The following is a 12,117-nucleotide window of genomic DNA, read 5'->3' on the forward strand; positions in this document are numbered from 1 at the left end:
AGGGAATGAAGCTCATGAAACAATAATTCAATACACTAGGCTGCCCACCCTCGAGTCTGTCTCGCTCGCAATGCAAGTTGACGCCATATCGTCTTTGCTCCACACTCCTCTAATGACTTTCGTGTCAACTGGAAACACATTTGGGTAGAAGTCCACATCCTCTGGTAAGTCAATTGCATAAATCAAGAGAAATGATGGCACGGGAACAGATCCTGCGTGGCGTTTTGCACAGGAAAATGTAGAGTTACGCAGAACGAATCGTGAGAATTACGTGTGGGCAAGTTTTATATAAGTACGGAGAGACTGTACGTTGCGGGGAGACACTGATTGTACGTTTGTGCACGGGGAGGGAGACTGACTGAACGTTTGTGTATGGGAAGACAGACTGACTGTATGTTTGTGTACGGGGAGAGAGACTGACTGTACGTTTGTGTACGGGGAGAGAGACTGACTGTACGTTTGTGTACGGGGAGAGAGGCTGACTGTACGTTTGTGTACGGGGAGAGACTGACTGTACGTTTGTGAATTGAAAGCCAGCTGCCAACGTTTGGGAGAGGTAGAGAGTAAAGACAGTTATATGGGCCAAAGGAGTGACACCTGACAGTCTCTGAAGTGCTGGCACACTGCACAGGCGCCATTAACATGAGAGAGAGAGAGAGAGAGAGAGAGAGAGAGAGAGAGAGAGAGAGAGAGAGAGAGAGAGAGAGAGAGAGAGAGAGAGAGAGAGAGAGAGAGAGAGAGAGTCTTAGCAAGCCACTATCCCCTCTTTTTTTTTCTTCACTATCTCAGGACTGTGTTATCAAAGTGGTAGGGAAGGTCAAGCAATAAGGATGGCAGGAGAGAGATGGTACCTGTTGGTGTTGATAGTGGTGGGGGCCACCGTACAGGACCAGTTCGCCCAGAGATCAGCCACACTCCGACACACCCACCTCAACAAGCACTTGGCTCAACATCCACACACCAATCTCACCACGGTAGGTACTGCCTTAAACAGTACCATGCTCTTCACAGAAGCAAAAAGAAATATCTAATGGCTATATAATATTATGTACCATTACCTGATAATTGTATATGTAATTATCTATCTGTTCATTACGAGGAGAGTTCTACACTCGTGGACCCTTTTCTCTTGTATCTTTTAATACCACGAAGACTTTTGAGTCTTGTAAAGTGCCGGTGTCAAGCGAAATAAGTGACGGCTACGAAATAACACAGCAGCTATGCTTCATGTATTTAGTGTAGATACCCCCTTTTCTTAATAAAGTCAACCGCAATACCATATACACCCACCGCCTTGCCAAATTTCATCTTCCACAAGGCTTTCACTACCTCTTCTCTCTTCACCAAACCACTCTCCCTGACTATCTCACTTTGCATACCACCCCGAGCAAAACAACCGACACTGCCACTCTATCATCAAGCACATTCACCAATCCTTCAAAATACTCACTCCATCTCCTCATTTTATCACTACTGTCGTCACTTTCCCCTTTGCCCCCTTCACCGATGTTCCCATTTGTTCTTTTGTCTTTCTCTCATTATCTACCTCCTTCCAAAATATCTTTTTATTCTCCGTAAAGTTTAATGATCCTCTCTCAACTCAACTCTCATTTGACTCTATTTAACCCTTGCACCTTCCTCTTAACCTCCTGGCGCTTTCTCTTATATATCTCCCAGCTATTTGCACTCCCTCTTTGTAAGTACCGTCCAAACGCCTCTTTTCTCTTTCACTAACAACTTTACTTCATCCCGCCACTCACTACCCTTTCTAATCTGCTCACCTCTCACCTTTCTCATGCCACATGCATCTTTTGCACAAGCCATCGCTGCTTCCCTGAATACATCCCATTCCTGACGCACTCCCCTCATGTCATTTGCTTTCACCTTTTCCCATTCTACACTCAATCTCTCTAGCTACTTCCTCACACAAGTCTCCTTCCCAAGCTCACTTACTCTCACCTCTCTCTTCACCCCTACATCCTCTCCTCCTTTTCGAAAACCTTTAAAAATCTTCATCGTTGCCTTCACAACATAATGATCAGGCATCACTCCACTCGCCCCTCTCAGCACACTGATAACAAAAAGCCTCCCTTTTACACGCCTATCAGTAGATAAGTAATCTAATAATGCCCACTGACCATCTATCCGACTCCCATACGTAGCGCAAGGAAGCAGACGAAGAAACGCCTATTCACTCATATACACACACACGTATATACATATATAAACGTCCATACACGCTCATGCACATATATACATACTCATACATACAGATACACAGACATATACATATATACATACTTATACATACAGATACACAGACATATACATATAAACATACTTATACATACACATACACAGACATATACATATATACATACTTCTACATATTCATACTTGCTTGCCTTCATTCATTTCTGGCGCTACCCCGCCCTACCGGAAACAACATTGCTACCCTTTGCTTCAGCGAGGCAGCGCCAGGAAAACTGACAAAAAAAGGCCACATTTGTTCACATTCAGTGTCTAGCTGTCATGTGTAATGCATCAAAACCACAACTCCCTCTCCATATCCAGGTGCCCACAGACCTTTCCATGGTTTACCTCGGACGTTTCACATGCCCTGGTTCAGTCCATTGACAGCACGTCGACCCAGGTATACCACATCGTCCCAATTCACTCTATTCCTTTCATGTCTCTCCCCATCCTGTATGTTCAAGCCCCGATCGCTCAAAATCTTTTTCACTCCATCCTTCCATCTTCAATTTGGTCTCCCGCTTCTCCTTGTTCCCTCCACCTCTGACACATAGATCCTCTTTGTCAACCTATCCCCGCTCATTCTCTCCATATGTCCAAAACAGAGACACACCCGCTTCTGCTCTCTCAGCCACACTCTTTTTACCACCACACATCTCTCACCCTTTCATTACTTACCCAATCAAACCACTTCACACCACATAGTCATGAAACATTTCATTTCCAACACATCTACACTCCTCCGTACAACCCTCTCTAAAGCCAATGCCTCGCAACCATATGATATTGTTGGAACTAACATTCTTTCAAACATACCCATTTTTGCTATCTGAGATAACATTCTCTTTCCAAACATTCTTCATCGCTCCCAGAGCCTTCGCCCCCTCCTCCACCCTGTGGCTCACTTCCGCTCCCATGATTATATATATATATATATATATATATATATATATATATATATATATATATATATATATATATATATAAAATACTTGATCGCCGTTTCCCGCGTCAGCGATGTAGCGCCAGAAAACATAAGAAGAATGGCCCATCACCTCACATACAAATATACATACATAAACGCCTATGAAAATACATATACATATTAACATATTCATACATGTACATATCTACATATACATACACAGACATATACATGTATAAACTTGTATATATTCATACTTGCTTGCTTTCATCCATTCTTGGCGCCACCCCGCCCCACTGGAAAAGAGCATCGCTACCCCTTGCTTCAGCGAGGTAACACCAGGAAAACTGACGAAAAGGACGCACTCGTTCACACTCAGCCTCTAGCTGTCATGTATAATGCATCACAACCACAGCTCCCTATCCACATCCAAGCCTCCACAGACCTTTCCATGGTTTACCCAAGACGCTTCACATGCCCTGGATCAATACACTAACAGCACGTCGACCCTGGTATACCAAATCGTTCCAATTCACTCTATTCCTTGCACGCCTTTCACCCTCCTGCATGTTCAGGCCCCGATCGCTCAAAATCTTTTTTCACTCCATCCTTCCAACTCCAATTTCGTCTCCCACTTCTCCTCGTTCCCTCTACCTCTAACACATATATCCTCTTTGTTAATCCTTCCTCACTCATTCTCTTTATGTGACCAAACCATTTCAATACACCTTCTTCTCCTCTCTCAACCACACTCTTTTTATTACCACACATCTCTCTTTTCCTATCATTACACACTCGATCAAACCACCTCACAACACATATTGTCCTCAAACATCTCATTTCCAACACATCCACCCACCTCCGCACAACTCTATCCATAGCCCACGCCTCGCAACCATACAACATTGTTGGAACCACTATTCCTTCAAACATACCCATTTTTGCTTTCCGAGATAATGTTCTCGACTTCCAAACATTCTTCAAGGCTCCCAGAATTTTCGCCCCCTCCCCCATCCTATGATTCACTTCCGCTTCCATGGTTCCATCCGCTGCCAGATCCACTCCCAGATATCTAAAACACTTCACTTCCTCCAGTTTTTCTCCATTCAAACTTACCTCCCAATTGACTTGTCCCTCAACCCTACTGTACATAATAACCTTGCTCTTATTTACATTTACTCTCAGCTTTCTTCTTTTACACACTTTACCAAACTAAGTCAACAACTTCTGCCGTTTCTCACCCGAATCAGCCACCAGCGCTGTATCATCGGCGAACAACAACTGACTCACTTCCCAAGCCCCCCCATCCACAACAGACTGCATACTAGCCCCTCTCTCCAAAACTCTTGCATTCACCTCCCTAACAACCCCATCCATAAACAAATTAAACAACCATGGAGACATCACGCACCCCTGCCGCAAACCGATATTCACAGAGAACCAATCACTTTCCTCTCTTCCTACTCGTACACATGCCTTCCATCCTCGATAAAAACTTTTCACTGCTTCTAGCAACTTGCCTCCTACACCATACATTCATAATACCTTCCACAGAGCATCTCTATCAACTCTTATCATATGCCTTCTCCAGATCCATAAATGCTACACACAAATCCATTTGCTTTTCTAAGCATTTCTCACATACATTCTTGAAAGCAAACACCTGATCCACACATCCTCTACCACTTCTGAAACCACACTGCTCTTCCCCAATCTGATGCTTTGTACCTGCCCTTACCCTCTCAATCAATACCCTCCCATATAATTTCCCAGGAATACTCAACAAACTCTGTAATTTGAGCACTCACCTTTATCCCCTTTGCCTTTTACAATGGCACTTTGCATGCATTCCGCCAGTCCTTAGGCACCTCATCTTGAGTCATACATACATTAAATATCCTTACCAACCAGTCAACAACACAGTCACCCCCTTTTTTAATAAATTCCACTGCAATACCATCCAAACCCGCTGCCTTGCCGGTTTTCATCTTCCGCAAAGCTTTTGCTACCTCTTCTCTGTTTACCAAATCTTTCTCTCTAACCCTCTCACTTTGCACACCACCTTGACCAAAACACCCTATATCTGCCACTCTATCATCTAACACATTCAACAAACCTTCAAAAATACTCACTCCATCTCCTTCTCATATCATCACTACATATATATATATATTTCTTTTTTTTTTTTTTTGCTTTGTCGCTGTCTCCCGCGTTTGCGAGGTAGCGCAAGGAAACAGACGAAAGAAATGGCCCAACCCACCCCCATACACATGTATATACATACGTCCACACACGCAAATATACATACCTACACAGCTTTCCATGGTTTACCCCAGACGCTTCACATGCCCTAATTCAATCCACTGACAGCACGTCAACCCCGGTATACCACATCGATCCAATTCACTCTATTCCTTGCCCTCCTTTCACCCTCCTGCATGTTCAGGCCCCGATCACACAAAACCGTTTTCACTCCATCTTTCCACCTCCAATTTGGTCTCCCTCTTCTCCTCGTTCCCTCCACCTCCGACACATATATCCTCTTGGTCAATCTTTCCTCACTCATTCTCTCCATGTGCCCAAACCATTTCAAAACACCCTCTTCTGCTCTCTCAACCACGCTCTTTTTATTTCCACACATCTCTCTTACCCTTACGTTACTTACTCGATCAAACCACCTCACATCACACATTGTCCTCAAACATCTCATTTCCAGCACATCCATCCTCCTGCGCACCACTCTATCCATAGCCCACGCCTCGCAACCATACAACATTGTTGGAACCACTATTCCTTCAAACATACCCATTTTTGCTTTCCGAGATAATGTTCTCGACTTCCACACATTCTTCAAGGCTCCCAGAATTTTCGCCCCCTTCCCCATCCTATGATCAACTTCCGCTTCCATGGTTCCATCCGCTGCCAGATCCACTCCCAGATATCTAAAACACTTTACTTCCTCCAGTTTTTCTCCATTCAAACTCACCTCCCAATTGACTTGACCCTCAACCCTACTGTACCTAATAACCTTGCTCTTATTCACATTTACTCTTAACTTTCTTCTTTCACACACTTTACCAAACTCAGTCACCAGCTTCTGCAGTTTCTCACATGAATCAGCCACCAGCGCTGTATCATCAGCGAACAACAACTGACTCACTTCCCAAGCTCTCTCATCCCCAAGAGACTTCATACTTGCCCCTCTTTCCAAAACTCTTGCATTCACCTCCCTAACAACCCCATCCATAAACAAATTATATATATATATATATATATATATATATATATATATATATATATATATATATATATATATATATATATATATATATCCCTGGGGATAGGGGAGAAAGAATACTTCCCACGTATTCCCTGCGTGTCGTAGAAGGCGACTAAAAGGGGAGGGAGCGGGTGGCTGGAAATCCTCCCCTTTCTTGTTTTTTTTAATTTTCCAAAAGAAGGAACAGAGAAGGGGGTCAGGTGAGGATATTCTCTCTAAGGCCCAGTTCTCTGTTCTTAATGCTACCTCGCTAACGCGGGAAATGGCAAATAGTATGAAAAAAAAAAAAAAAAAAATATATATATATATATATATATATATATATATATATATATATATATATATATATATATATATATATATTATCCCTGGGGATAGGGGAGAAAGAATACTTCCCACGTATTCCCTGCGTGTCGTAGAATGCGACTAAAAGGGGAGGGAGAGGGTGGCTGGAAATCCTCCCCTCTCTTTTTTTTTTTTTTTAATTTTCCAAAAAAAGGAACAGAGAAGGTCAGGTGAGGATATTCCCGCTAAGGCCCAGTTCTCTGTTCTTAACGCTACCTCGCTAACGCGGGAAATGGCAAATAGTATGAAATATATATATATATATATATATATATATATATATATATATATATATATATATATATATATATATATATATATATATATATTTATATAGACAGATATGGATAGAGTTGTGCGCAGGAGGATGGATGTGCTGGAAATGAGATGTTTGAGAACAATGTGTGGTGTGAGGTGGTTTGATCGAGTAAGTAACGTAAGGGTAAAAGAGATGTGTGGAAATAAAAAGAGCGTGGTTGAGAGAGCAGAAGAAGGTGTTTTGAAATGGTTTGGGCACATGCAGAGAATGAGTGAGGAAAGATTGACCAAGAGGATATATGTGTCGGAGGTGGAGGGAACGAGGAGAAGTGGGAGACCAAATTGGAGGTGGAAAGATGGAGTGAAAAAGATTTTGTGTGATCGGGGCCTGAACATGCAGGAGGGTGAAAGGAGGGCAAGGAATAGATTGAATTGGATCGATGTGGTATACCGGGGTTGACGTGCTGTCAGTGGATTGAATTAGGGCATGTGAAGCGTCTGGGGTAAACCATGGAAAGCTGTGTAGGTATGTATATTTGCGTGTGTGGACGTATGTATATACATGTGTATGGGGGTGGGTTGGGCCATTTCTTTCGTCTGTTTCCTTGCGCTACCTCGCAAACGCGGGAGACAGCGACAAAGAAAAATATATATATATATATATATATATATATATATATATATATATATGTGTGTGTGTGTGTGTGTGTGTGTGTGTGTGTGTGTGTGTGTGTGTTAGTGAACCATCATACTGGGGTATGATGGATCGGTTTTTGATCTGACAAGTAAAGGTCAGGTTGATCAAAGGCCAGGTCATGTATAACACCGTCAAGCTGGAACTCTGATGTGTCGTAAGAGACTACTAGCATGGCACGATCTTGTAATGATATGATCTAACTTGACCTAATCTTGACCCCGCCAGCCGGAGCTTATCGTAAGGCGTGGGTACCCGGCCCAGGTACATCATGTTATCACTGACGATGGCTACATCCTGGAGCTGCACCGTATTCCTCATGGCCGCCACGGCCACCCCGTCGAGCACTCCTACAGCACGATACAGGCCCGGCCCTCGCCCTACAGAGCGCCACATCATCGCACCAGGCCATATGCACAATACAAGAGTGACAACAGAAGACGGTGGGAGGGTCACATGCTGTATAACAGAACCCTCCTCGCAGCAGGACGAAGGTGTAGTCATTATTTTGATGTTAATACACGCTACCCCTAAAATACTAGGGCCTGGGTGAGGGGGTTACCGCACTGCTCCAGGGGTTAACATGACCACGGGATAGACTGGACTATCGCTAACGCAGAAGTAAATCTAAGGTTCACCACAATTATTTACTGAAGGAATGATGGTCAAGTGCCTGTAACATGTGTTGTTACAACATGGTCAGTAATATGTTTGTGAGGGACACAATAACGTGCAACTTGATCAGTTTTAACATAGTTCACTTTATGCAGTGGATTTGTTTGTTTCTTATCTTTTTTCAGGTCCAGGATTTACAGTTGATCAGGTGGACGTGTTGATGCTTTATTAACCATCTTCCGTTGATATTACTCTGTGCTGGTGAGTAATTCTCCCATCCCCCCACAGGAGCGGGCAACCGCGGGTGGTGTTCCTCCAGCACGGTCTCCTGTCATCCAGCGCTGACTACGTCATGAACGATCCTGAGCAAGCGCTGGGTGAGCCACCCACCTCCCGTGTTCCGCTTATGCTACACGTGTGTGAATCTGTGAGTGATTCATGGAAGTGACTCATGTGAGCGATTCATGTAACTCGTGAGAGATTCGTGTGACTTACTAAAGCAAAGGGAGAGTAAGAAATGTGATAGGTTGCAGGAAGGGAGCGTTAGCCATGAGAGGAATAATGTGATCCGTTATTCACACACTTAACTTTTGACTGACACCTGTAAGGTTGTGATGCCTCAGTGATTGTAAGAGTCTGCTATAACACCTAACATCTTGACACAACCATCGACCATGACATTACTATACATGTTAGTGTGACCTCTGACATGACCCGGCAGGATCAGGCTGAAGGTCACACTGTCACATGCAAGCGTCGTAACGCCCTGTTAATGGATATCAACTACGTAAATGATGTAATGTCACACACACAAAATGACGTCAAATGATGTGTGACGCAGGCAATGGGTGACATGGGATCACATGATCTTATGCATGTGATGTGCTGAAAGATGTCACAAGATGTGATACACAAGTAATCGGTGAGGAGATACTACTGCTACTACAACTACTACTATTACTGCTACTGCTGCTACTACTACTACTAATAATAATGATAATGATAATAATAATAATAATTGATGAAAATAACAATAATGATAATAATAATGATAATAACAATAATAATAACAATAATAATGATAATAATAATAATAATAATGATAATAATAATAACAATAATAAGAATGACAGCTAGAGACTGAGTGTGAACAAATGTGAGCTTTTTTGGTCTGATTTACTGGCGCTACTTCGCTGAAGCAGAAGGCAGCTATGTTGTTTCCTTTGGGGCGGGAAAGCGTCAGGAATGCATGAAGGCAAGCAAGTATGATTATGTACAAGTGTATATGTCTGTGTATGTATGATGGGCCATTCTTTGTCTGTTTTCAGGCGCTACCTTGTTTGCGTCAGGCAGTACGGTGAAGAGGTAACAAGTGTTGTAACAGGTGGTAACGGTTGCTAATATCGGTTTTCTTTACTGGTCCAGGTCGTACCCCTGTCATCAACGGGTCTTGTCAGCTCCGGGGTATACAATTCTTACGGTTGTTATTGACGTCAGCAATTTCATTATCGGGGTTAATGGCTATTCATAATATAATAATAATAATGATAATAATAATAATAATAATAATAATAATAATAATAATAATAATAATAATAATAATAATAATAATAATGAGGTTTTGGTAATGAATATCTGTACAACTTCTGGTTGTCATCGGTGTAACGGGATGTCGCTAATGTCAACAGCAACACTGGTAATGTTTATTTGTTACTATAGGAAGCTTCATTGTTATATATATATATATACTCCGCTACCAGTGGTTGTCAGTAGTAAGCACAAGTGCGATTTATCTTTATTCGGTGTTATCCTGGTTAACGGTTGTGATCCAAAAGTCATTAAAATCGATTTTCAAGGTTAGATTATCTTAACAGTTATTATCGACAATATTGTCCGAACCATCGTCCGTTTTCCTAAGCCTATATGTATATGTCTATATCATCCCTGGCGTGTGTGAGGCAGCGTTCCTGTTGGCCGACGCCGGATACGACGTCTGGCTGGGTAACCTGAGAGGCAACTTCTACAGTCGACGCCACTTATACCTCTCACCTGAAGAACTTGAGTTCTGGGATCACAGGTAGGTCCCAGGTAGCAGGGTGACGGGCCACAGGCAGCTAACTTGACTGGGGAGGGGGTTACAAGTAAATAACAAAGACCACATGTAAGGTTACAGGTAGAGAGCATGTAGCACACGTTCTGGGACGACAGGTAAATACATTGAACAGCCGTAACTAAGTTGAAGCCTGCAGACAAGTAACAATCATCTTAGTTCTGGAACTTAGGCTAAGTAGCAGCGCATACTCCATTTCAAGACACCAATTAAGTAGCAAACAAGGCGAAGTAACCATCACATGTAAGCAAGCATCTTAGCAAACTGGCTTCAGTAGATGATGTGAAAGCTTCAGTAGACGTGAAAGCTTCAGTACATGTGAAAGCTTCAGTACATGTGAAAGCTTCAGTAGATGATGTGAAAGCTTCAGTAGATGTGAAAGCTTCAGTAGATATGAAACTTTATTAGATGATGTGAAAGCTTCAGTAGACGTGAAAGCTTCAGTTGATGTGAAAACTTGAGTAGATGATGTGAAAGCTTCAGTAGATGATGTGAAAGCTTCAGTAGATGATGTGAAAGCTTCAGTAGATGTGAAAGCCTCAGTAGACGTGAAAGCTTCAGTAGACGCGAAAGCTTCAGATGTGAAAGATTCAGTTGATTTTAGTTAACGAAATAGCTAACGAGAGTATATGTTATGATCTTAACAAATGTCTTATACATATTTTTTCTATCTTGATCTCACAGTATTCATATACCATCCATGTTAGATCAGTATTGCAGAACCCTCCACGTAGGGTGAACATGCAAGACGGTAGAGTAAGGAGTTACTACCATCAAATATAACCATGACAGCAGGACACACAACTACTGTTTCTTGTTTTTGTTCCCTCAGTTGGAACGAGCTGGCACGTTACGATCTCCCGGCAATGCTGAGCTACGTGCGCACGACGACTGGAGCTGCGCAGGTCAGCTACATCGGACATTCTATGGGCGCCTCCCTTCTGTTCGCCATGCTCAATTACCACCCGCATTTGCACACCTGGGTGCGTCAGCCATCTTGCTCCTGAAGCGTGTTGGTCTACCATCTTGAAGCTTTTCACCAGTACACTGCTATATGAAATTATCTCTCCATCCAGTTTCTTGTTTCTTAATCTTCAACTAAACTTCTCTAATCTTGTTTTTTCCTCATTATCATGACGACTCCTCACTCTATTCCACTCGCTCCTCAGTTTCCTCATTTCTAACCCTTTTATCAATCCACATAGTCACATGACCGAGTCCTTGGTTCACTTACCCCTTTCTTAGCCACTCTTCTCATTATGTAAATTACAATCCTCACACCACTGTATTTGTCTCCTAACTCCAGTAACCCATGACTGCACTCACACCACTGACTCCTCATTCCACCACTACTCCTCGTTCCACCCCTAACGCCACTGACTCCTTACCACTATTTCGTCACTCTTGTCTTGTACCTTTCAGGTTAGAGTGATGGCAGCACTGGCGCCAGCCGCCTATATCCACAACAGGAAGTTTCCTCTAGGAGTTCTCTCACCGTTCGTCAAAAAAATTGACGTAAGTTACGACAAATATATATATATATATATATATATATATATATATATATATATATATATATATATATATATATATATATATATATTTTTTTTTTTTTTTTTTTTTATACCTTGTCGCTG

The 12,117-nt window shown here is 42.4% G+C and overlaps 1 protein-coding gene across 1 annotated transcript in view; it reads left to right on the plus strand.

The window, feature by feature from the left end:
• Window positions 1-12,117, plus strand: part of LOC139756700 (lipase 3-like) — a 58,007-nt gene that overhangs the window by 15,011 nt on the left and 30,879 nt on the right. The window contains exons 2-7 of the mRNA XM_071676366.1: window positions 790-974; window positions 7,984-8,249; window positions 8,659-8,747; window positions 10,333-10,447; window positions 11,313-11,463; window positions 11,903-11,995. Of these exons, the coding sequence (XP_071532467.1) occupies window positions 831-974; window positions 7,984-8,249; window positions 8,659-8,747; window positions 10,333-10,447; window positions 11,313-11,463; window positions 11,903-11,995 (858 nt within the window). The 5' untranslated portion in view covers window positions 790-830. The remainder of the gene's footprint in view (window positions 1-789; window positions 975-7,983; window positions 8,250-8,658; window positions 8,748-10,332; window positions 10,448-11,312; window positions 11,464-11,902; window positions 11,996-12,117) is intronic.

Source organism: Panulirus ornatus, chromosome 23, assembly GCF_036320965.1.
Source record: "Panulirus ornatus isolate Po-2019 chromosome 23, ASM3632096v1, whole genome shotgun sequence".
NCBI classification, from domain to species: Eukaryota; Metazoa; Arthropoda; class Malacostraca; order Decapoda; family Palinuridae; genus Panulirus; species Panulirus ornatus.